At 36.5% G+C, this 27,107-nt stretch overlaps 2 protein-coding genes across 3 annotated transcripts; one reads left to right on the forward strand and one right to left on the reverse strand.

Annotated features, from left to right (window-relative positions):
• Positions 1-428: 428 nt before the first annotated feature.
• On the reverse strand, positions 429-15,738 carry EloB (transcription elongation factor elongin B). Its single transcript, XM_074096595.1, has 5 exons — positions 15,391-15,738; positions 15,193-15,286; positions 12,070-12,214; positions 8,759-8,861; positions 429-3,843 (listed from the first exon to the last, which is right to left on the reverse strand). Exons 1-5 carry the CDS (start codon positions 15,391-15,393, stop codon positions 3,829-3,831), a joined length of 360 nt encoding a protein of 119 aa, XP_073952696.1. The 5' UTR covers positions 15,394-15,738; the 3' UTR covers positions 429-3,828.
• Positions 15,739-16,039: 301 nt separating this feature from the next.
• LOC141434226 (uncharacterized) lies at positions 16,040-26,528 on the forward strand. 2 transcript variants are annotated; one of them, XM_074096597.1, is made up of 8 exons: positions 16,040-16,754; positions 17,695-17,816; positions 18,200-18,332; positions 18,953-19,120; positions 19,982-20,134; positions 20,714-21,252; positions 21,642-21,811; positions 22,524-26,528. In XM_074096597.1, coding segments are annotated over exons 1-8 (1,626 nt in total). In that variant the 5' UTR covers positions 16,040-16,414; the 3' UTR covers positions 22,525-26,528. The 2 variants fall into 2 exon arrangements, with proteins under 2 accessions (XP_073952698.1, XP_073952699.1); XM_074096598.1 differs by having other exon boundaries at positions 16,042-16,754; positions 19,997-20,134.
• The last annotated feature ends 579 nt before the right edge of the window (positions 26,529-27,107 follow it).

The following is a 27,107-nucleotide window of genomic DNA, read 5'->3' on the forward strand; positions in this document are numbered from 1 at the left end:
AGCGCGCGCACGGGCACGCAGCACGGCGCAGCAGCATCAGTACGGGCACTGATTCATTTACCGACCTTGGGCTTCAAGACGAGATTATTAGTACGGGCAATTACTCATTTACCGACCACGGGTTTCATGACAAGCACATTAAGGTCGAGGGTTTTATTTGGGGGGTTGCAACCAAGGTAGCCTGCATGTTACGACACTGTTTACGAGCAAGTGTGAAGAAAAATTAATTGATGAGGTTATTCCTATTGATATAAAATATATCAAGCGTTTCTAAATTTTACAGACATTCCCCATTACTCGTACTCTATTTGTGTAGTGTACTCAGTCATTTCATTTCAATACTTCTAGCACACTTACGGTCTCAATAGTGCCTATCTTAGAATAGCAATTTGGCCGTCAAAGGGTTGCCAAAAAAAAAACACTGCAAAACAAATCAAAACAGCTTTATTTCCTGCTGGTTCATTTTAATTGTAGAATTCCCATACTCGCACATGAAATACTACACTATTTAATACATACTTCTAAAAGTCTCGTTGTGTGGTGATAATTGAATGCTATGTTATAATAATGAATGTAAGTAGTTATACAAAACCGCCACAAGAGACCCGTAGACGCAGAATTTAAATAATACATCGATTAATGTTACGTGTAGCGATCACATACCGGGCTTGTAGGAGTCGCCGATTGAATAAACTTGAGACAACTAACAGCTATGGGTCACCAGTACCACCCATTCCGTAAACCTCGACTAGTTCGGGAATAACCGCTTCTACCATGGCCCTACCCAACACGCGCTAAAAAAAATACAAAATTCATAATTAGAACTTGACATTGACGCACGCATGGTAGTCGCTTTTCGCGTTCCTTGGTGTAACGATGGTTCGATTATAATTTATCCTATATTATGTTACGGTACAGTAAAGTGCAATATTGTTTAATACCCATCTATATACTAATTTGGATTAGATGTGAAGACTCCTTCGAAGCGTACGTATGAACGTGAGGTTGTATTAGCTAGCTATACATCGAAATTGGCGGTCCAGCGGCCCTAACTTTGTTAAGAGTTTAAGTATTAGGTTACGTGTTGAGCTCAAGTTAGGACCGACGTCAATTCGCACCATCGCCATAGACAAGAAATGCGAACACCCAAAAAAAAAATGACAGGTGCTTTAGAAAGTTTTATATAAAAAGACAACTTCAGCGTTTTTGTTATTAAAAAATAATAAGAGGTTTATTTTTAAATCACAATAAAGAATGTAGCAGACTTACGTCCCGCCTCTATGAATATAAAAGCCCCCCTATTTCCTCCCTATTACAGTACCAGCTATATCTATAGCCAATTCTATTCTATTTTAAATATCGTATCATAAAAAAAGAAACATTAAGAATGGGCGAATGGAAATCTGTTGGTTATATCTGCGTGTACTTAACATCACAGGCAGGTGTTTAAGTAGTGTGTACTTTAATGAATTAAATTTGTTAAGGGGCTGTTTCACCATCCATTGATTAGTGTTAACTGACGGTTAGGTGTGATGCCGTCTCTATTTGTTTTGTTCGAATAGATAGACGGAGACGACATCACATTTAACCGTCGGTTAACGCTAATCAATGGATGGTGAAACAGCCCCTTAATCTAGTAATAATTATTGGCGCAACTAGAGTTCCGGTCTTCCTCAGATCATAAGGAAGAAAAACATTTCATAAAAACGAAATTCCTATTCTCGTACGTTTGATTTCTGTAAAATACTCAACAGACGAGAAATCAAGACGAACACTAGTTGCATCAACAGTTCTACTAACATGTGCAATGTATCAGAAATGTCAGCGATATTTAAAGGCACAAGCCCTACAATTCATTTCAACAAAAATTACATACATAACTGGCATCATTAACGTGACAATCGAAGACAATTTATTATTAGCTATTCGTATGGTACCTTAAAGCTAATACTGTTGCACTAGTAAATTATCTAAAGGACACAGATTGCGCAAGGCGATCTTTCATTGACCTACGCGGCATAACACATTGGTTGGATCGTCCCAATTTGTGATCACAACACAGTAAGCCATTAGCCCCAAACTTGGCATCAGAATCCACGTGACAAACGCGATTCGAGTTTGCCGCGTAAAACCAATATTTCAGTTTAAATTCCAACCAAGGTATTAGCTTAAAGACAGAAATGCCGAGCATAGTCTACGAAAATTCAGAAATTCGTATTCTATTCCGTTATTTATTAAAGGGTACGACGAATTGAAAAATTCCGTAGTAGACTGACAGATATAAACAACAGAATAAATTACTCGCAAGTGAGATAACTGCGTCCCCCTCCACAGAAGGTACATTATTGAGGGTTAGTGCGAGGAAAGAACCAATAGATGTCGCTAGTATGCTGCCTGGTGGGTAACGGTTTCCTCGCTAAACTGCATGCGTATGATCTGATGTACCAATCGTAGACTGCATTTTGTACTTTTTTGGCAACTTGGGAATTTCGTTTGCAACCCCACACTTTTTAAAACGACGAAAAAAGGGTAAGACTAAAATTTATATTTTATTTTGAGATCTGGATTGACGGTGTTACCAAAGGGGAACAAGTCAAAATTAAACACACAAAATTTTAGCTTTACCCTTAATTTAGTTCATAATAATTAAGGCGTCACTTTTGCATAGGGCCAATCAATGAACTAAAGTTATTTAGTTAATGTGTTCTAAAATTAGGACGTTTAGTGATTCTTTCACCCGTGTTTCTACCCCTCGAAACACCAGAGCTTTAAGCTAGAATATCAAAGTGTCGTATGCATAAGTTTTACAAATTATTACTTTTTGTTTAGTGCGAAAATATTTAGGCACGATTATTATACATTCAATGTTAGCCACTTAATTGGTAATCTAGTCGCAATATATGAGATGTCATGGCCTAGTCTACAGCCAAAGATGTTCTAGATAGCTTGAGGTAGAACCTTTACATAGAACAGTTAAAATATGCCAAATAAATTAGATATTTGATTTAACATTTTATCAATAAATTTGGATTAAAATATAATTTATACACGGCTGTCATAATACAGTTAAATTTGAATGTACAAGATATATGAAGATATATATGACAAGGTCTCTAATATTCCCGCTTGATAAAGATGTTAACTTCAATTTAAATTTGGAAACTAATAATTTATTTTTATGGATTTCTACCTCATTATAACAAAGAAACCTTCGTCTAAAGCCGTATGGTGGTATGAAGTAATTATTTTTAGATTATTACCTACTGAGGCCCAGCGCCCTAAAAACAGGACAAATGACATTTCGAACTTACGTTGGCCGGGGTTAAAAAAATTACTAACAAAAACTTTGGACCTCAGGAGGGTAACTATACATTTTACTCCCTACGTGCAACGAACGTGCCTGGAAGAAGCTTGAACTATACCTGTTTTATTTAGAACAGTAGTCTATTAAAGTCTTTCAAACAATGGACATACTTTCGTAAAACATAAATTTATCTATTACGAAAGCTTACTTTTCAACTACTGCCTTTTTTCACAGATGTATAGTCAAAACTTCTCATACAGTTGCGTCCAAAAATGATTGAAATAACTTCACTAAGGGAATCAATTACAAAAAAGCCAGTTATCATCCTTAGTACAAAGCATCACAAAAATACTACAAACAAATGTGTAGATGCAACAGAATAATGTTAAAATCGAGCACAAATCATCGATAAATTATTAACAAAATATGTTTATATGCAAAAAAATATTGTTAAGGTCGTGCCCGCGGGGAGCGGAAAACAACTATGGTACAAAATGGCGCCGCGGCGCCGGCTGCCGTCTCGCTTAGTGCTGGTCCATCTGCAAGGAGATTGAATGGAATAAGCATGAGTGCACAAGCCAAGAGGCTTTGGGTCTAAGCACAGTATGAACCCAGTAAGTTAGCATCAACGCGAAAAATATGATCTCGCTCCAGTGGAACGTGCCAAAATTTAAAAAGTTTAAAAAGAATAATGGACGAAATACATAATGGTCTTTGATGTACTTTTAGGTGATTACCTATATGTTTTTTTTCCTACCTATTGATCTAGGCTAGGTTAAATTTGTTTTATGGCCGCCTGTAAAGTTGAAATTTTTTGAGAAAAATTGCGTTACTTCAAATTACCATTAATATGTCATGACTGGCTGAGGATCGAACGAGAACTTTTTGTATAGTGCATTGCGTAGATAAAATGCGCTTGCGCTGGATTTATACTGTGCTTGAAGGCTTTGCCACACTGCATGTTCTCTATGTCCTGGGGCCCAGTCCTGTGAACCGGACGCAAAAGTATCCAGTATGACAAAGCCTTTAGGGTTCGAATTGCGGCTCATAAGCTCAAGCTATAATCAGTATTTCAGTAGCCTTACAGCCTTGAAGGTGAGATTCTCTCAATAACCATTAATAGAATGCAACACATTTGAATCCAGGGCTGGATTAACCAGTAGCCAACAGCCTAGAGGCCCCGCTAGCGCATAAAGAAATTGAAAATGTTTTTTAGAATGAAACTTTGTATCCTCAATGACAAGAGATTGTTTATTGTTTACAGCCGGTTGATTTGACTTAACTCGAAAAGACCTACCTAACTCTCTTCAAGATAGTAAAAGTTCCTTTAGATTTGCATAGGGGCCCCGGTATTTCAGTCAGTAATCTAGCAACAGGCATAACGATTCATCATAAGATCTTTCTTTAAACCTTCAAGGCTCCAAAGATTTTTTGAACTTGAGTTTTTAGACTTTGTGCTGTAAAGGTTCGACGGGGCAGGTTGGCTGTTTAGATGTTGCCTTTGGCTGTTCTGCAGACTAATTAAACCGCCTGATGATGCAACCGCATCACAAGGCAAACTGTAATAACACAGTGTTCAAAACCAGCAGCCTGGCGAAGTATCACCCAAACCTAGTGTTCAACGCCTTTACTTATTCTAAAAAAAGTTACTTAGTAGGTCCCTCTTGTCGTACCTACTGTGTATTACGTTTATTGATTTAACACCTTTCTATTTATCCGAGCCAAGAGTAGCTCGTCGCTTTTAGACTTTTGTAGCCTTACAAGGAACCCTTAGTTTCGTCATGTCCATCCGTCCGTCTACGGCTTAACTTAAGCCGCGTATCCACTAGAGGCAGCCTCGGGCCGAGCGGCTGCCTCGCTCCGAGGCCGCGCAAGTGGAGACGCTGCCAAAGGCACGGCTCAGACTGAGGCTCCTTTGAGCACGGCCAAAAAACCGACAAAATATGGCTCGGCTCGCGGTGCTCGGCCTGAGGCTGCTCTAATGGATACGCGGCTTTAGAGACTGGTAGTGCTAGAAAGCTCTGATTATGCATAGATTAATCATAGGGACAAAATGATAAAAAAATCCCCCTGCAAATAAAGTTGGCTTTTTTTTCCAGTTAAATCTTAGTGTGATTTAGGGATCCAATAGCAAAATATTAAGCTTCAAAGTGCTAATTTTCGTTATTCAAGTGTCCCCCGTTCTAAAAGCAAAACCGTTTTGCTGGAAAAAAAACATGAATACCACATAACGAATTTAAAAGGATAACTATCACAGCTAAGATCAAAAATTTATATTTGCCGCATAGTAGTGATATAGGTACTATTACACACTGTGCGTGGCCCGACACGCTCTTGACCGGTTTTAATTTATTCAATATTTTGAACATGAAATTACCGTGAGACTCACTCACATTAAATGATATTGTAACGGATAAGATAACTCACGTCTTAAATCGAGTTTAGCTCGAGATGATGTTCAATATTGTCAATTGTGTGTGCGAGGCGTGTAGGTAGATAAGCGTGCAATCGAGCTTGAAAGTGTTATAATATGAATTTAAAGTCCATAGTCCAGCTAAGCGCTGCGCTATCTAGAACATATCTATAACATCGTCAGTGCTGTTATGCTAAGATGGCTGAAGTCATCAACTTTGTTTTAATTCAGACCATCTTTCAGAATTTTGATTTGTTTGCCGAAAAAATAAAAATAAAGCCAGAAAATTTTACAACGTGCACGCGTATCTTACACTACACCCTATATTTAGACGAAAAAAATGCACAATTTTCCTATACCTATTTATAGTACCTATTTCATTAAAAACTACATATTAATATAGTAGCGAAGTCAGCCAATGGAATGCATTTTGAAATAAAACTAAGGTAAAACCATCCTCTTAGTGCAGCTATACTCAACCTTTTTTGTATGGGCCACAAATGTGTTGTATGTCAACAGCATTAAACGTCAACATAGTTGAAAATCAATATAGTTTTTATGCCAGGCGGGCCACAGGCACAGGTTGAGTACAGCTGTCACATAGCAACCACCAGCGATTGACAACCTTTTTTTCCGTTATTTTTACTTCAGCTTCGGCATTATGAGATCACGCAGTTACGACCGAATCTAAACATCCAAATGACATCACTTCAACCTTTAGAACGTTTGTAAAAAGCAACTAGTAAACAACTTGGATGCTTTGACAAAATAATTATAAGGCTAAAGGCCACCCCGGAAAAGGCACTTATAGAAGCTATAATTTCAATTGTTGCTGAAAGTCAATTTTTATTTCGCTCCCGCTCCAGTAGCTTTAGAGGACATGTTTAAGTGAAATAGCGAAGTATAGTTGGCGGCGGTTGGGTGAGAGATGCTCTCTCGCTCGGTCTCACTAGGTTAAAAACTTGGTCTTTTTCTACACAATAGTATAGAAAAAGGCCAAGTTAAGGTGGCAAGCGAAACTGCGGGAAAGTAAAAGTGAGTTGTACACTTTTACCTTTTTTTTAACATTGTTTTAAATTATTTTGAATCTTACCTATTACTATTATTATTTGGGACTAGGTCAAGGTGTGAATTGTCCTGTGATATTTATTTATTTATTTGTGTCTCAAATTAACTTTTTTCATTTCATTACATAAAGCAAAAAAATTAGACTGGTACACACCTGTAGGCTATTATGGTATGAATCATTACTTTAAGTAGTTAACCATAGCAGCAGTGAAGGAATAAATGCAAACCGCCTACGCAAATAATATGAGTAATGTTGACTTCACGCTACCAGCTGTCGCAGTGACGTCCTAGGCATCTCTCTTATGCCGACTGTGTGACTTGCGAATATTATGTTTTAAAGAAAATACAGAAAAGAAAAGTATATAGTAGTAGTTTTGTACTTGCTAAGTTTTTATTAATATAGTTTGTGTTTATCAGTAAATTCGCTTTATTTATTCACAACAGGTTATGGGTCTACAGTTGATTCATAAGCTGTTTCACTTTCTCCACCTTACTTCTTAACCCCGGACCATGCCTAGAAAGCGTGCCTTTCCGTCGTGCAAGAGTTATTTTTCAATAGCGACATTAAATAATTCAAAAAAGTTGTCAATCGCGTGGACCGTTCACAAGAGCCATCGCCAAACGGCGCGTTTGAATCGGAACATGGTGGCGTGCACGGTACACGCGACGGTGCCGGAGCGCCGCGCGCTGCCGGGCCGCGCCGGACTTGCCTCGCTCGGGGGCTCTTCCTGAGGCTCCGGTAATGCTGCCTGGAGGATTACAACTGGTTCTCTATCGTTTGCCCGAATTTCGTATGTTATAATTCATAATTTTCTATAATTTGCTCGAATTTCATATGCCATACATAAAGTTTTTTTTCTGAAACAGTACTTTTAAGGCTATTCATAACATATTATCATTCTATAACAGGGTTTCTTAGAATTTTTGTAGTTACAAACCACTAACACAATTTAAACAATTCCACAGACGCCTGTTGAATTTTTTTTTTGGAAATTTCCTAATACCTAAATATGTGACACACTCTCATCTATGGACTAACTATACTGCGGACCCCTGATACATATGCTACGGATCCTTAAGGGGTCCGTGAACCTCACATTAAGAAACCCTGTTTTATAAGATGACTACATATGGCTCTACATATTTTATGGCAAACAGTATGGCAAGTGAAATTATAGTAACTGAAGTGATTCGATTTCCACTGTGAGCTCTTTAACCCTGTTATAGGGATGAGAGCGGCGAAAGCGTGAGCGAGCTGGGCTACCGCCTAGCAGAGACCTCAGAAGTTTCTCGATTTTTTTGCTCAATTACATAACCGTCTTTTTAAACCTGGTGCATCATTATTGGGATTCCAACGGGAATTGAGTTGTTACGGGGCTACGCCACTGAGTAGTGTTTGGGATTAGTCGAATACCAGTTGGCCATAGCAACCAGTTGGTCGGCCAGTGGAGGTGTAGGAAGAGGGTCATAAACGGACTCCTTCCAGTAAGTAGCCTGTTTACTGGAAACAAAGGGGTTATTAAATCGGCCCCTTCCCCTATAGTAGTCAAGATACACTTGGATAATGAAATTAAATGGAGACTTAGGGGCTGTTTCACCATCCATTGATTAGTGTTAACTGGCGGTTAGGTGTGATGCCATCTCTATTTGTTATTCGAATAGACGGAGACGGCGTCACATTTAACCGTCGGTTAACGCTAATCAATGGATGGTGAAACAGCCCCTTAATGTGAAATTGGTAGATATCGGTTGAAATCAGACGCAATCACACTATTTTCTAGAGCCAACAGAGTAAGAAAGATTATTGGAATCATAATTATCATCAGCCGGAATCTCATCTCAAAATCAAAAGGCAAAGTAAGTAGGCTATCACTTTGTATTTAATGTATTGGCAAATTTACCTGCCATGAGGCTGACATAGTCCCATTTGGTGTACTAAAGCCTCATTAAAATATTACATTAAAAAAAATTACCTGTTCTTGTCCGTTGGCTTCTTGTGACTTCATGACGTCTGGCAGATCCGGGGGCGATGAGTACGGGGTCAGATCCAAAGCCTCAAATTCTCCATTTTCCTTTCTGCAAGAACAAGTCCATACATTTTTATGATATTATCACTAATTGCAGTGATAACAGGCAACTAAAATAAGTTTTAATTTTATTAAGTTTCACCCTTTGATGAATTTAAATCAGTTGGCCTTCGACATGGTAACCCCAGCATGAACCCAGCACTTTCGAGGTCCAGTATGATGTGACAGATAGCTTTGCACACTCTGCTGGGGCAGATATTAAAGCAGGACACTTTGAACATTGATCAATGTTGACCACAATTATAAAGTTTGGAATAAAATATGTGGGTGTCCGTTCAGTAAAATTAACCCAATCATCAGTTGAAATATTCTGGAAAATACAAACTGAGACATGGATGCACAGAAAAACCAGAAAAAGAGACCAGCACTGGGAATCGAACTCAGGTCCTCCGCAATCCGTGCTGCGTGCTATAACCGAACGAATTTTTCCTATGCATACATATCTCAGGTTGCTTATTTCTACTATGCTACTTAAACAGCAGCACTAGCGACATCTATGTTTCGTCGACAGACGTCACACTCTTTCGGAACTAACCGCTCACCCAGACAAGAGATGTCGCTACTAAGCAATCAAATATTCTGGAACAATTTGAAGACACTTTGTATAGCAGGAAATTATAATTGCAAAGATAGAGCCACTTTAAATCGAAACTATGCATTTGACAAAGATTACATTCTTCGAATCAAGCTTGACGTATTTTTATTATCAGTGATGTGTAAAATGTTATAGAGATAAAACAAAAACAAAATGTTTTTTGTATGTGGACTCCGTTACTTATTTATTTGGTTTTCGCTTCATCAAAATGCGCAAAGGCAAAGTCAGACATACATAATTTATCTTTTTGCGACAAAGACTACTAGACGAAAACGAATAGTCGATAGCAGCTGATCCAACACAATAAATCACCTATTGGAGTACTTGATAAGATAACAATACCTAATGCATGCATTAAAATGTAATAAAATGATTACAGATTATCCAGAACTAATAGCTGCCCGCAATTTTTTTTTCACTTCACAGAAACAAGGTTTCTAGATATTGCCTGTGCATAGTAGGTATCTTAAAAACATATCCAGAATATTCGGAATATCTAACCATGTAGATTGATTTTACTAAAATACCTGTAATTCTTTTTATATATATATACGGTATTTGACAACTCCTGAATTTGCCATGTCTGATATATTTTTAGGAAAATATAGATAAACAGACAGTGTTTAGCGAAGAGAAAATTTAAATCGGTAGAAAATTGGTAGTGATTTTTTAAAAATCAATATAGCTGTCTCTTTCTCAAACGCTTTTATCGATGCCGCAAGTATGGCGCTACTTGCGTGTGTGTGACGTCACATGCAAGTATATAATCTTGAATTTCAAACCTCTATAACTTTGTTATTTGTAAAGGTAGCTTAAAAATTGTTTTTCTATTTGATAATGATAACAGACATTGTGAAGTTTTAATTTATAAAAGATATAAGGAATAGTAGAAACCGTATTGTGGTTGTCATTTTTTTCCATAGATACATGTTGTTGGCATTGTACAAGGTACATGAAGAATAAAGCTGATGCTGATGTTCCTGCTAGGAAATGCTCACGAATCTCAGCTCATGCGGCTTCTATCTTAGGTATCTCCTTGCTTTTATTGTTTGTAATAAAAAAAATAGGAGATAATTTGATACAAATTGTCAAAATACTAGTTTTTGGTTTGATTTTTAGAAGGTCAAATAGATTTACTGTGACTAATAATAATTCATTTATTGAATCAGGCTCAGGCGTTACTTTGCGGGGGTCCATATCAATGAACTAAAAGAATTTCCTTGCTAGATTGCGGGTGAGCAAGGAAATTCTTTTAGTTTAATAATAATTAATTTTGATTTTCTTTTGAGTATTGACGATTAAAAACTCAAAACATAGATCGAAAATACAAACTCAAATATGGATGCACAGAAAAACCAGATAAATAAGACCAGCGCTGGGAATCGAACCCAGGTCCTCGCATTCCGTGCCGTGTGCTATACCGCTACACCACGCTGGACAACGATACAGACACGAATTTCTCCTAATGCACCTCATATCTCAGCTTGTGTTGTTTTTTATTTAGCCACTTAAGCAGCGACACTAGCGACATCTATGCCGTAGCCCTCATCGAGAAACTTTTCGGCACTACATCGGATCTAACCGCTCACCCGGACAAGAGATCGTTATTAAGCAATCAAATTAGTTTTTTTTTAAATCTTTTTGTATTTTTTATTTCAATTCCAAATTTTTTGTTACTTTTACGGTCATCCGTAAATTTGGAATTGAAATAAAAAATACAAAAAGATTCCAAAAAAAAAAAACAATCTTAATTTGATTGCTTAATAACGATATCTCTTGTCCGGGTGAGCGGTTAGTTCCGATGGAGTGCCGAAAAGTTTCTCGATGAGGACTATGACATAGATGTCGCTAGTGTCGCTGCTAAAGTGGCTAAATAAGAAACAACACAAGCTGAGATATGAGGTGCATAGGAGAAATTCGTGTCTGTATTGTTGTCCAGCGGTGGTGTAGCGGTATAGCACACGGCACGGAATGCCGAGGACCTGGGTTCGATTTCCAGCGCTGGTCTTATTTTTCTGGTTTTTCTGTGCATCTATATTTCAGTTTGTATTTCCGATATAGGTTTTACGGGATGACCGTAAAAGTAACAAAAAATTTGGAATTGAAATAAAAAATACAAAAAAATTAAAAAAAAAAACAATCAAAACATAGAAATAATTACGACTCGCTTGTGCGTCTGTAGTGTCTCTACATTACAGATTCTCATTATTTAACTGTCCATCCTTTTCTCTTGTCATTCTTTACATATTACTCTAATGTATAAATTAACAGTGGTATATTTACTAGCCAATGTTATTCTTTATACCATTTTTTGCTAAAAATAACATTAAACATTGTTCATTGTTCAAAGGTTTACTGGAAGAGATCCCTTTAAGAGATAAGTTCGCCTTTGTACATCTTATTATCCTGTGTTCTGTTATTTTCATGTGTTTTTATGTACAATAAAGAGTTACAATACAATACAATACATTGAGAAGGACATAAGATAGTTTCTATCTCGGAAAATAGTTCTTGCATTATAGCAACAAATTGTTTGCAGATGGACAATAACTAGTTCAACATAAATCTCTTTTATTTTATTAAATTTATTTATTTAACTTACCGCACAGCAAGTCCGATGGGCGCAGGGCACTGGGCCTTGGCAGTGGCCGATGTGAGGCCGTACTCCGCCAGGGTCTTCTCATCCTCCATGAGCTGGCTGTCCTTGTTGAACAACATCTGGCTCGGCGGGATCACTTTCAAGATGCCTGCCGGGAAATTATCAATATGTTAATATGTCAAACATAGTTATTAATATTTTAAGGGGCTGTTACACCATCCATTGATTAGTGTTAACTGGCGGTTAGGTGTGATGCCGTCTCTATTTGTTTTGTTTGACTAGACGGAGACTGCATCACATTTAACCGTCGGTTAACGCTAATCAATGGATGGTGAAACAGCCCCTAAAGGTTTTGTCTGTTTCATTTTATTTTTGCAACAGATTAGTGACTCTCCTACTTATAGGTGGTGGTAATCATTACAGCTTGCTCGTTTGCCTCCCTCTCATAATAAAAAAAAATTAAGTATATTGAATAATTTATTGAATCAGGCGTTACTTTGCGGAGGTCCATATCAATGAACTAAAATAATTTCCTTGCTCACCCGCGACCTTACGATAGCTAAGCTTATGCAAAATATGCGTGTTCATGCAGTTCCTCCACCTCCACACTGTAAGAACACACACAAATCACACAAACCCATCTATCACCACCACCACACTACACTGACGCGTTTCGAACTCAAACAGAGCTCATCTTCAGAGTGACACAACCGTACACCATGCATATTTTGCATAAGCTTAGCTATCATAAGGTCGCGGGTGAGCAAGGAAATTATTTTAGTTCATTTAAGTATATTGACTATTTGCATCAGTTGATTTTGTGTGTATCTTGCTTGATCTTGATTTAAAAATGGATTTGGGTAATTTTCTTATATCAATGAAGTCACAATTTTGTGAAATCTGGATTTAATAAAACTTTAAAAACTGCCCTATTACACAGATCTCGACCACTGGCACTGAATGGAGTGAACCCGATGAAGAAGAGAAGCATGAGTTAGTCATCTTCAGATGCAATACCTCATACTTCATTTAAACCACCGGTTCTTAACCTTTTAGTTAGCAGGGATCAATTGATAGGATTTCTGTCTTGTCATGGGCCACCAACTGTTTGAAGGTAATATATGTATAGTAAAAGTAAAATTGTAAATGAATGAACAGTTGCAACCGCTACTTGACTGGCGCGTCGTTTTGCCAATTCGTTAATGATGGCTTCGCGGATCACTTAAAGTTCTTCCAGGGACCACCAGTGGTCCGCAGACCACCAGTTAAGAACCACTGATTTAAACAATATTTGCTATACTTGTGTGTATAACAGAAGTCTTATAAAAATTTAGGCAACCTGATGGGAATCGAGTTGTTCTGGTGACATTATCTCCCAACAAATGCACTAAGCCCTAACAAATACTTTTAAACAAGCATATTTTGTATTTTTTTCTATTTTAGGGATTTTGGGAATGGCTCTAATGAATTTTATTAAATTAGCTGTGGGTGTTTTGGGGGTAAATAGCCCATCTAGCTTGGTCTTATGTTGTGAAAACAATGATTCGAGTTTTAGTAAAAAGAAAAGTTAGATTATATATATATAAAATTTAGATTTGAACCCGAGTGAGAAACCATTTTCCTAGGTACTCTATTGTTGTCTTATGTCTTGTACAAAGGTATAAATTACAAAATAAATACAATACAAATACTCTTTATTGTACACTAGAAATAGTAAGCGATACAGAAAAACAGGTACACAGAGAAAATTACAAGGTAAGCAATGGGCGGCCTATAAAAATTAAAAAAAAAATTGTGTCCATCTTCTAATGGCTATCTGTAGGTGAAGTGATATCAATTACTGTGTCATAAGTTAATTTATATACTTTTGCATACATATGTAGTTAAAAGTTTTAGAACTTTACTAGAATAAATAATAAATTCCTTAAAAAAAAAACAACAAGAAGTAATCAAATACCTGTTGAAACAGAAAAAAAAAATTAAACCAGATTTTTAATCAATACCCTATATATTTTTTTGTCTTTTTTGTTTGATTTGTCCATAAAGTGCCAGAAAATTTATATCAATGAACTGACCAATCTATCGAAATCAAATAAAAAAAGTGTATATAAGTCAATTTAATTCAAAATGTTTTTATTGCATGGTCATGAGTTATTACATAGATGTTAAATAAATATATATTTAGTTAAGAGTACACCATGTCCTGCCATACACTCCATACAACAACATAAAAACATAGATTGTTTTGATAAAATATAAAATTTAATTTTAAGAATCTGTGGTCAAACACAAGCCTATTTATTTCTGTGTAAAAGAAAAACTATTAAAAATTTACAAATATGTAATGTAGGTATTTGTAATGGGATACCATTAATTTAACACTAATAAGGACGATCAGATGGCCTAGTGGTTAGAGAACCTGACTACGAAGCTTGAGGTCCCAGGTTTGATTCCCGTGTCGGGGTAGATATTTGTATGAAAAATATGAATGTTTGTTCTTGGGTCTTGGGTGTTTAAAATGTATTTAAGTTTGTATCTACCTATATAATTATATTTATCTGTTGCTTAGTACCCATAACACAAGCTTTGCTAAACTTACTTTGGGACTTCAAGTATTTAAATGACTGTCATTAAAACTAATTTATATAATTTAATAAACTATTAGTTCAAAGTTTGGTGAAATGTAAGGCATTATTATGAAATGGAAAGCAAATCATAGTAGGAGTGACTTATGATTGGCTTTTGTTGTGTATGTATTTATAAAGACTATAAAAACAAACAAAGAACTGAAGATTTTCTTGGAATTGGATATAGTAACACTGTTAATATTAAACTTTTTTTTATGATAGTCCAACGTGTTTGACGCGGATAGAATGATTTGGCGAAACATTGTACGAACTAGCAACATGTACATAGGGAACCCCATGTTTTAGATGTCAGTTGGTTTTCCCAAAAGGGGCAAACGTGTAGAAAAATCGTTATTTATACCAGCTGATAGTCTTTAGTTCCAGGGACAGCCTTCAGGAATCTTATCGCCAGTAAACATAGTAAAAACGGAGGCAAACCGACTGACATTGTTCCAAAACTAAAAATAGACTTTTCTCTAATCATGCAAGTCGCACTCACCTTCGATCATTTTCTTTAGTTCCAATACCGTTGTCGTATCCTTAGCGTCCGTGAAGATGGTTAACTTTTTTCGCCTAATCATTAGAAAGACATCCTGAAAATAATTTCGAATTTGAGGTTACGTGTCGAGTCAATAACGAGTAACAATTTTATATTAAGAATATATGCGTTTTAGCTCAATTTAATACAGGATCTTACCATTGTGGGTTTATATTTAATAACTATTAACCATTTATTCAAAAAAACGCTGCCCTTTGAAGGCGTAGGTACGATACGCAATTGACTGGAGTTTCGATTCTCGTTTGTTGAATTTAGAGCTGAGTTTAAACGGTAATTGGTAGATGTCGACTCTTGCTGTAACGTGATTGGCTAAAAAGGTTTTCGAAGACTAATATAGCCAATCAGGCTAAATTTGTGATGACGGACCCTTTTTTTGCGGAATGCTTCTTTCTTCTGGCTTGGATACTCTTAAGATATATTTAAAAAACCAAATTCTCACTAAATGACTTAATTTTTAAAATAAATGGATGAATGCACTCATTATTATTGCTTCAATTTTTCTTTATTCAGGTGTTATTTTAAAAATGTGTAGTCATTTTTTTTTCAATATTAATTATTTTTGCTGTCACACACATCGGCATCAGAGGGCCTACTCCGAAAATCGAAGTTCGTGTCGTCTCTCTCACTCTCGTATTAAATACGTGAGAGGGACGGAACGAGACGAACTTCGATTTTCGATTATCATAGTAGCCCCGCCCCGCAGGAAGAAAGATAGATGATAGAATAGGTGTTCATTACATTCACAGACTACTTAGTAGAGATGATTGCATTTTCCGTAAAATAATTGACATAATTTTATGACTTATGACTGAAGGTCAATCAATTGGCACAGAGAATAAAATTTAAATAATGGCTAAGTGTAAAAAACCATAAAATCAAGAAAACCCTAATATAAACGAAGGAAATGACAAGTTCGGATAATTGACAACAATGACATTTGTAAGCTCAGGTTTCTGAACGTGTTTTGCTTTGCATCGCAATTTTTTTTTTATTGTAACAATGTCCAGTCCAGTAATTTGTACGTAAAATAAAACTAACATTCTTAAAATGATTGAACTGTGAGATTTTTAGTATAATCAGCTACTATGCTACTTGACAGTGTAAATATTCATGATAAAAACTGAAGTTATAGCAATAACCTAAAACTTGTTGTTATTCAATTATGGAGTCGCAAGTTTGCGTTCATTGTCTGAACAAAAAGCCTATAAACGTGACTACTAATCGGTTGGTGACTGAAAGATGTGGACATGTTAAGTGTATGGACTGTCTTATCCACGAGGAAGCGGGCTGCGTTGCCTGTGCAGAGAACAAAGCCGTGGAGCCTTATGGTCTAGCAATAGAGGAACAGCCGAGCGCAGGGCCTACTTCTGAAAATGAAGTGCCGCAAACTATCCCTCCACCAAACCATATAGTTTTAGAAGAAAACAGCAAGGAGAGTCAGTTGGAGAATTTAGATGAGGGCAAAAAGAAGCTTGATATGTCTCATATTAAAATAATAATAGGTATGCATTATTTATTTACCTTTTTTTCCGAAGCTGCAGTAAATTTACATTATGATCTGTGTGGTTCTGACTACTTCTGACTGATATTTAACCAAGTGTGTACTTCATGCAAAATATATTAAAGATTATCATGCAGCCCAAATGTGTTATACGATGTGCAGTACACAATAAGTTCAAGATAATTAAGGTCCTGTGACAATGTAACAAAGTATTTTTTTTTGTTTCTCTGTTGTTTTTCATCATGACAGTGATTTTATTCTGGAAACAATTAGATCCAAATTGCTTTGACATTTTTTTTTATATTTATATTGTAGGCTTTAGGAGGTTCAATAGTGTCTCTACAACTCATAAGGCATAACGGTGTCATAATAATACAAAACTACAAAATATTAAAAGGTTAAATGATTCAGCTAGGCCTTGGATACCTAAGGCTCATGACCATAAATTTTCAGTTGCCCTCATACTCACATTGACACTATCTGTGACTACAAGACATGGAAAGGGCCCATATAAGGGCCAAACATTTCATCAGGAATAGTGCAAATCTGCTTGTCTAAATAAGGAACATCTTCACTACATGTTTTTGTATTGTTGTCAGATGCAGAATTACCAAATGCTAGTTACACAAATTTGTAATATCCCCAAAAATAATAATATGCCATTAGGACCTATTTTTATTTTGTCTAATATTAACGAGTCTTATTGTATTTGTTTAAATTGCAAAATGTATAACAAACACTATTGACATTTGATATTTCTTGATGATTCTTTAACCCTTTGACGGCCACGGTTGGTTAAACATACAGCAGGAAAAGTGCCATAGTGGCCATGTCAGCATTTCGTGGCGTATATGGAACAATTTTCAGTTTTTTTTTTGTTGACTATGGCCCACCGTGGCGATTAAGGTACTAAGGAGGATACTCTCATGTTTTGATTTTAGATGAGAATGGTAGAAGCTATGAATGCAAATGCGGAAGGAAGTTCCAAGCCAGAAGTCAGGTTGCCTACCATGCATATTGCAACGGACAGCGCAAACCCTACGAGTGCCCTGAGTGCAATAAAGTATGTAGCAATTTTTTTTCATGTACTTCTTACTGTGCTCATTTGAAAGTGTTAAAGTAGATAATTTTTTTATTATAACCTATGTAGAAAATGATATTTTTTCCTTTCCCTTGTTAATTGAATCAACCAACTTTTTCTTGATTGTTATTCTGCCCCATTGACCAAGAGACAATAGTGATAGATCTTAAAAAAAAAATATTAATGTTTTCCCACCGGAAGTTTCACTTTTTGAACATGTCGAGCTAAACTCGATTTAAGACATGACTTGTCTGGTACAATATCATTTAATATGCGTGAGTTGCACAGTAGCTTCATGTTCAAAAAAGTTTCACTTCCTAATATTACTCTTCTAAATGAATATCTCGAATGTCTAATGCCTACAGAGTTTCAAAACACACTCGCATTTCAAGTATCACATGCGTGTGCACCGCAATGAGAGAACCTATGCCTGCGAGCTGTGTGGAGACAGCTTCTTCCAAATGTCCAAGCTGCAACGGCACAAGCTCAAACATACTAGTGAGTATGCACACGATTAAGGTTCCTATAATCTTAGTATTTGTAGCCAGGTTTGTAGATTAAATTTGTTTATTTTTAATTAAGGCACATCTATTAATTATCAATTTGCATTAACACAGTTTAAAATAAAGTTGTGTTAAATACTTGTGATGTATAGATATAATTTAATAATATTGTAAATCTGTTTAAAAAGATATATACTTCGTTGAGTTTCTTGCCAGATTCTTCTCAACAGAGGTTTTTTATATAGTCTAAATTGAATAAAAATATTTTGACTTTGAAAGTGATGCAGAAGGGAGGTCACAACCCTCATTACTGAGGAATACGACACAAGGAGGAGAAGGAATTCAGCACTTTTACCAGCACAGTGGAGTGGGCTCGTAAGAACTCGATTCTAACCGAGCTGCCTAAATTTCACTGCTAGCCCACATCTTTCATTCACCCTCTTTTCATTTGATGCGCAAGGTAGAGAATTTTCTGCCCCGGTTATAACCAAAAATGTTGAAGCTACGCCACTTAGCTATAGCCACCTTCTAGGGAAGGTATTATTTCATCTCACAGGTCATAGACTACTATTTACATTTACTCTTTACATTTATCTGTACTCCATTTACGTACAGAGGAGAAAAAATACCAATGCACAGAGTGCAGCAAAGCTTTCAACAACCTGACTTCGCTGCGCAAACACGGCCTGACGCACACTGAGGAGCGCCCCCACGGGTGCAAGGTCTGCGGCCGCCGCTTCCGGGACTCCAGCAACTTGAGGAAGCATCTCGCCAAGCACAACAGTCAGTATACTTAGCCTAGTCTGTGCCATAATCTGAGACTGAGACATCAAGAGCAGTGTCCGAAAAAAATCGAATTATTCCATCAGTTAAATTATCAGAAAATACTTATTCAATAAGGGGCTGTTTCACCAGCCATTGATTAGTGTTAACTGACGGTTAAATGTGATGCCGTCTCCGTCTATTCGAACAAAACAAATAGAGACGGCATCACATTTAACCGTCAGTTAACACTAATCAATGGATGGTGAAACAGTCCCAAGTCTTATTGCATATGTATTTTTTCTTTTGTCAATTAAACAAAGAATGATGAAGTGACGTCACGCTGTGCGAGATTTTAGTTTGGTTGTGTAATTTTTTTTTAATTGGCAAAATAAAAAATATGTGCGTAATATTTTCTGATAATTTAACTGATGGACTAAATACCTAGTTATTTTTTTACCCAGGAAACTAACCCATTATACTCTATTTTTTCTTACATGATTCAAATGACACATGATGATTTAAGTAACTGTAAGGCAGTAACTAATTTTGATTTTTTTCCAACACAGTTCGATAGTGTAACATTTACCAACAATATAATGCTATTGACACTTTTAGCACTAGGTACATGCAAAAGTATCGATAGTTTGCGTAACAGTAGGAGGGACTCAGTTAAATAGACTTCTTACAACAATTAGGATTATAACATTTATTTATTTAGGGTTTTAACATGAATAATGTATTTTTACCATCAATCATAAAGTTTTTAATTATATTTATATTAAAGGTTTTTCATCTATCATAAAGTCTTTTACGGTGTAGTAAGCTTTTTCAGTCGATTTCAAACACTCGTTTAAATGTTTACTTCTGCATTGTGATTAGCGAGTGTTCCATCAGACTCGGGCTGCGTGGGCGGCTGCGCGTGCGGCGCGTGCGGGCGGCGGGCGCGGGCGGCGCGCGCGCACCAGTGCCCGCGCTGCCCGCAGGCCTTCCACGCGCGCAAGGACATGCGCCGACACGCTGCTGTGCACGACGGTTAGTACACGCGATTTTTGTACGCTTTGACCTTTGCTTCCTATATACCCCCTTGTAGCGGGCTGGCCGGTGCTGCAAATTTAAGGCAGTAAGTAATATGCATATAATATATAATAACTATTTAACGAACCGGAAGACGAAACGTTGGCAGGCCTGGGTGGACTGACGACATCGTGAGAGTTGCAGGTAAACGGTGGGATGCAAGTAGCGAGTTGTCGTTCATTGTGGCGTTTTAAGGGGGAGGTTTTTGTTCAGCAATGGACGTCTTCCGGCTGATGATGATGATGATGAACTATTATTTCCCATATGCTATAGGTACGACAGAGAGACGGTAATGGTTCGGTCAGCCAAAAACAACAACCTATCAAATGTACATGTTGCTAAAAAATCGAACTGTCAACTTGACCGATATATGTTATTGACAATATTGTTTAATAACATGCAACTTTAGGATGACAAACCACATATTTGGTTGATAGTTCATAAATAAAGAATAGTCTGGACACTTTGACCATTGCCTCCCACATAGCGCCTACATTGGGAGAGTAATGTGATAAAGAAACCGTCCCTCTTTTTCAGATTCGAAACCTTTTCGCTGCAAGGTATGCAGTCGTCGTTTTAGGAGGAAAGATAACCTAGAACGCCACATTAGGAACACCCATCCTGACCACGCGCCTGCCAGCGCAGTCGTGTGCGACGAGCCCGGACCCCCAACAACACCCAAGAAAGACTTCAAAAAACTAGACTTGCCAGAGAAAATATATCAAACCAATGAGAAAATCAAACTCGAAATACTTAACCCTCTCCCACCGTTACCGCCTGAGGTTATACAAAAGCATATGCACGAAAAAGATGAAGAATCAATCGTCGATCAAGCTATAAAAGAGAAGATGGCCGAGAAATCTTTGGCTGATAAAATTATCGAAGCAAACAACGCGCGCCAGAGTGTTATTTTTGGTCCGGTGAGGAGAGATGTGGAGAGGGCTTCTAGTCCCAAGGAGAATGAGTATGTTCACAAAATTAGAAAGGCTAATGTAATGGCGTCTTGTCGGAGGGACGTACCTCTACCGCCAATAGACGTGAAGAAGATTGCTGAGTTAGAAAGGATGAATCACCAGGTAGGCTTTTGGAATTGCCACCACTTGATTCACTTAAGGTTTCTAATTTTGATCTAGTGTCAGTGAAATTTTATGGAAATAATTCAGTTTCTGAGTTAGATTTATGAGTGTATGTTCTACAAACTGAATGGTATTTTGAAGAATTCTATGAACAATTAATAAGTTTAATTTAGTAGTAGAAATAGGTGTTGGCTAACATTTATCGCAGAAAGAAGAACAAGCGAAACCAAATGAAGGCCGTTATTACAATAGTCCGATTTTGACACCTGTTTTCTATATTTGAATTTTTTGATACTATATTCTTAGCCATTTTAAAAAGCTTCTAATCGCTTACCATGTAGTTTTGTATAAAAGTGGATGTACTATATACTGTACTTATTATCTTTCAGAACAACTTGGACGTCGGAGCCCCACCAGAGAAGTTCAGAGAGCTGTATAAGAAGATATTATATGAAAGGTCGGAGAAAGAGGCAGCGATAGCGATGGAAGAGGAAAAAAATCGCAACACAAGCCCTGAAAAAGTGCACTGGAGGAGGAAAATGAAGCTTAATATCAATTGGTGAGTATTGTAATACAATACAATAGGAATCTAGACGAGTGCCTTGAGAACTGGACTATAAGGGGCTGTTTTACAATCCATTGATTAGTGTTAACTGGCGGTTAGGTGTGATGCCGTCTCTATTTGTTTTGTTCGAATAGACGGAGACGGCATCACATTTATTAACCGTCGGTTAACACTAATCAATGGATGGTGAAACAGCCCCTAAAACTTGAGATTCTAATTTGTATGAAATTACAAATGTTGATCCGTTATCTTGCACCCAGGTACAGTCATCAGCATTAATATCTGCCACAGCAGAGCGTGCAAAAATATCTGACACGTCCTTCCGGCCCTAGAAATAGAGTAGTATCAGATATTTATGCACGCTTGTTGTGTCAGATATTGGTGCTGGTGACTGTACTCACTTAGTGGGCTAATTTTCTCATTAATAATTTGATGAAGTAATCTGGACTCACGTCTTAAATCGAGTTTAGCTCGACATTCGGTTTCGGGTTGATTCGTAGCTCTTGGAGCAACGCGACTCGGCGGCTGTTGCAACACGCGCACTGCGCGCCACCGCTCTGCTCTCGCAACAGTCGAGCTAAACTCGATTTAAGACGTGAGTTATCCGGATTTATTTCATGAAATATGAGTGAGTCTCACGGTAGTTTCATGTTCAGTTTTCTCATTGATATTTATTTATTTTGCATGTTTTTCGTTATTGTTTCAGATATTCGACGTGTGGAAGGCTGATTCGAAAAGATAAGTACTTTAAGCTGGCACTGTTTAGCTTGTAAATGTTTTTATTGCAACTATTTGACTGAGTGTTTATATACCTACCATACTTAATGCTGAAGAGCATTTAGTGCTACTGTAACTTTTTTATTACGAAAGCAATAATTCTACATAAATTTCGTGTCGTATGTTGCTTCTATGTCACATCAGAAATTATGGTGTTGAAATTGTAAACGATTAAATCGCAATATATATAGTCAAATCATATTTCTAAAAGTGATCCTATAGCTATAGAGCAGGGGTGGCCAACCGGTCAATCGCGACATTGGTCCAGTCGACTGTAGCAAGGCAAAAAAATATAAATACTGAACTATGCTGTTTCATTTAAGATTTCAAAAAGTATCTAATTGGTAGATCGCACAGGGTTTTGTCAGTAAACAGTAGATCTTAGGTCTAATCAAGTTGGCCACCCCTGCTATAGTGTTCGGGGGTTCTCAAACTTTTTCAATTTGTTACGCATTTATAGGCTTAGTATTTCGTCACGGCGCTCTTGCAGCTAGGGAATCTACCTTTTTGAAGTAGGGTACAATATCTAAGGCGTGGCGCAATGCCAACTGAATTTCCACCAAGTTTCCGGATTAATAGGAGCCCCACGCGGCGCCCCAGGGTGCCGAGGCGCACAGCTTGGGATCCCCTGTGTTATACGATACGCTAGTCTTCATTATATTTTTTAAATCTATTTTCCAGTAGTGCGTAGAGTAGAGGTGATAGTCATTATTTAAAGTGATTTTTAAACTTTTATAATTGATATTTGGATGTGAAGTAGTGCATACGATGAGAAATAAAAAAAAACAAGTTGATAAAAAGCAGTATGAAATATCTAGATCAACTGTTTTTTTTTTTAATATTTCTGAATACCCGTACTAACTAACTAAAAATGTGTAAGAGCGTCCAAGACGTACTAGAATAAAGTAAAATAGCTCATAATCAATGTTTATGAAATTATCAAATTTTTTGAAATGTTATTTACAAAATGATTTCTACGGTTATTTGTACCATCCGGCTCGAAGGACCAAATTTTGCCAAGTCACTTTGTAGCCTTATTAAATTCTCGCCAATAATTATAGAAATTGCTTAAATAATCAAATAATAAATAGCGCGATTTTTTATTATTCTGATTATAACATAGTAAGGTCAAATTGAAAATGCGCGTTCGTATTGGACTAACTTAATCAATTGATCTCTGAATACATTGGCTGGTACCAAGACAGGTTATAATATGTATTATTCGATGTTACCAGTAGCTAAAAAAAGAAGACTGACACGAGTTAGCATAGCAAGCATTATGTGATCGCTCATTGCTCGACAAGCCCAGTTTATATATGTAAAAATATACTGCATTACATAGCGGGGGCATAGAGCTAGAGGGTTGTAATTGTAAGTGATGGATTGACCGCCACAATGCAATGAAACTTGGCTCAATTTACTTGGCTTCATTATAGAAGACTAATGAAGGTTTCTTGACAAGTGTCACTAGGTGTCGTTAGTATCGAGTGCCGTCTGACGTTACGTCTTGGTCTTGCTTGTGATTGGCTCATCTGGTTATTTAATCAATCACAAACGTGATGCTAATTTCATAGATGTCAAACGGATCTCACGATACTACAGTGCTTTCATTCTAGCATGGTGCGGGTGACAGCTGTCAATGTCACAGATTAGAGAGTGAAAGTGTTGAAACTTGTGTCGATGAAACTAATAATTTAAAATCTTAATCATATTATTACTGTCATCATTAATCCAATTATTACGCTAATTTTGATGAGAATATTAGTGAAATTTTAGGTTAAAATATATTAGTTGTTCGTCGTTATTTACCAATTAATAAGTACCGATATAACTCAAGGTCCATTAGGTCCCATCACTAAACGAGTCTCTGGCGTTACGTTACATGCATATTACGTTTCTTCACTTAATTTTGCTTTGAATTTTATTAATTGATTATAAAAATCTGATACGTTAAATTTATTTCGTTTAACATAGTTCTTTATGTTTAAATATTTTACGCCTGTCATATTCAGGCTACAACTGAAATATACTTTCATATATTTAGACCGCAGCAACTTTAATTGAGTAAAACGAAACGGTGCATCAAGTGTCACCCGCACCGTGCTAGAATGAAAGCACTGTAACGCCTATTATACCTAGTGCCATCCACGAAGAAGCGTGATTTTGTCAAAATTAGCCATTATTTAAATTGTAATAAGAATCACGGCACGCGTCATCGTGAATAACTCTACCTGTACTCTGTTACAGAAACCCTCATTGTGATGTACAGCCAAAGAAACAGAATCTCGTATCGGGGTGGAATCTTTGTGCTACTAATGTCATGTTGACATTTCATACATCTGCCAAAGAAATCATAGCTAAATTGACAATGAAAAGGGCCCAGCTTGGTACGCGATTCAGTCTCCTCGGCTGTACCTACTACTATTTGATACGAAACAATATCCATGTAATGCTAATTTACTCCTGCCGTTAAATAAAATAACGCGCATTACAATGAAGGTTTTCGACAGGCGAAATATCGCTAGATGGCGTTAGTGTCGTGACGCTTTGACGTTACAGTTTACAGTCTTGCTTGCGATTGGCTCATTTAGATATTTATCCAATCACAAGCGTGACAGAAATGGAAAGCAGACTTCGCGATACTAACGCCATCTAGCGATCGAAACAGTAGTCGAAACACCCTCATTGCTTGAACGGATGTCTCAATAATACCTTTATCTTTATAAGAAACTGGTTCATATTCGCTGCTAATACGACTGAAGATAGATCTCTTTCCAACTGATCTCAAATAATATAATTTAACATAACATTATTCGTGTTCAAACGCTGTCATGTTATGGTAAGGAAAAACACATTTGAAATAATAAATAAGTAAAGTACTTGAAGAAAATATGTCATTTTAACCGCGAGTTACTCTAGAGGGAGAGGACACGAAACTGTAATATTCTAAGTTGTTAGGGTTTTCAATCCAAAGGTTTGAAACGGTTTGTCTCTTGTGAAACACTTTGAACACTGGAAATAAGCGAATGGTCGTGCAATCTTGAATAACACAAACTATCGTGTCCACTCCTGTGTACTCGTGGCTTTATCATTATGTTGAATAGACAATACAGAGGCCATATTATTGTCTAACGCATGGGCGTTGCATAGCACTCGCCGTCCCTTTCTACCCTCATCCTATACCGTGTGACAAAGAGAAGTGAAAACAATTGTGATTTCGAGTGCGTTAGGCAATGAGGTCGGCTCTCGCAATTAAAGTTGAGGTGAGTCACATATCGTCACTATAGATATTGTATAAAGTTCTTATCTCGAAATCGAGAAACTGACTGACAGTGAACTTTGTTATGTATTCATTAAGGTTCAATTTAGTTTACATGTTGAGTTGAGATATGAGACTTTTTTCAAAGGAAGATTATGGATAATTATTTTTTTATGTAAAAGTCTGCCGGTACAGTCTCAGTGTTAATGTAATACTATTGTAGAGTTACCTGAGAAATTGGCCATCTCACTTGAAAGTATATGTTTTGCTGTAAAAACCAGCTGTGTCCAGTATCCTAACGTAACGTGGTTTGTAAAGTACAAGTCAATAGGTAAGAATAACTGTTGAACTATGAATACCTTCCTGAAACAATTTTCAAAACCACAGAACTAAGGACTCATCTCGATCAGAGCCCAATTTCATAATAAAGTACAAGAGCCTCAACTCTGCTTGCGAGCATTATTACAATATGTTTAAAATATTTCTTTTTTTTCTCCATAACCACTATAAAATAACTACTGTTTAATTATTCAATTTTTTTAATGGAATGATTATATATAATAATTATTAATCTACATTATGTTACTTATGTTTTTGTATATCATTAATTTAAGTTTATGATATTGTTTATGAAATGTACGCATCATTTGGATACAAATAAATAACTATAACTAAGTTTTTTTGTCTTAATCCTGAAACACAATCACACTTCAATAATATAGATTGAATCCTTAAATTCGTAAATAATAATGGACAAAATACATATAATGGTTTTGTATCTAATGTCATTCTCCCAAAATGTTCCAATCGGTAGGTTGCACAATCACAAATGTTCGTCTAGTTAATAGAGTTACCGAAAATTATAATAGTTCAGGCATAAATGTCTATTCTTTACATTGCGTCAAATATATTTATTTATTTATTTATTATTAAAGATCAAAAATACAACAAGTTACATTACAGGTCTTAGTCCTAAAGAGTAACAGGTTGGCAAAACAAATATTTACACTTATAATTACAGAATAAGGATAAACTATAATTAATAAAAGTAACAAAAAAGATATGTATATATATGTAGGTTTACATCGACTTTATGGTTAGTGAAGTGACATAAAGATGTATAAATATTTATGACTTGACTGTACATATTAATATCAAATTACTATTTAATAATTTTGTTCATCATTATTTTCAAACTGTATGTATTGGGAACCGCTCCTTTTGTCTCATAACGGCACTAACAATTTCAATCAG

The sequence above is a fragment of the Choristoneura fumiferana genome, chromosome 13, assembly GCF_025370935.1.
Source record: "Choristoneura fumiferana chromosome 13, NRCan_CFum_1, whole genome shotgun sequence".
Lineage (NCBI taxonomy): Eukaryota > Metazoa > Arthropoda > Insecta > Lepidoptera > Tortricidae > Choristoneura > Choristoneura fumiferana.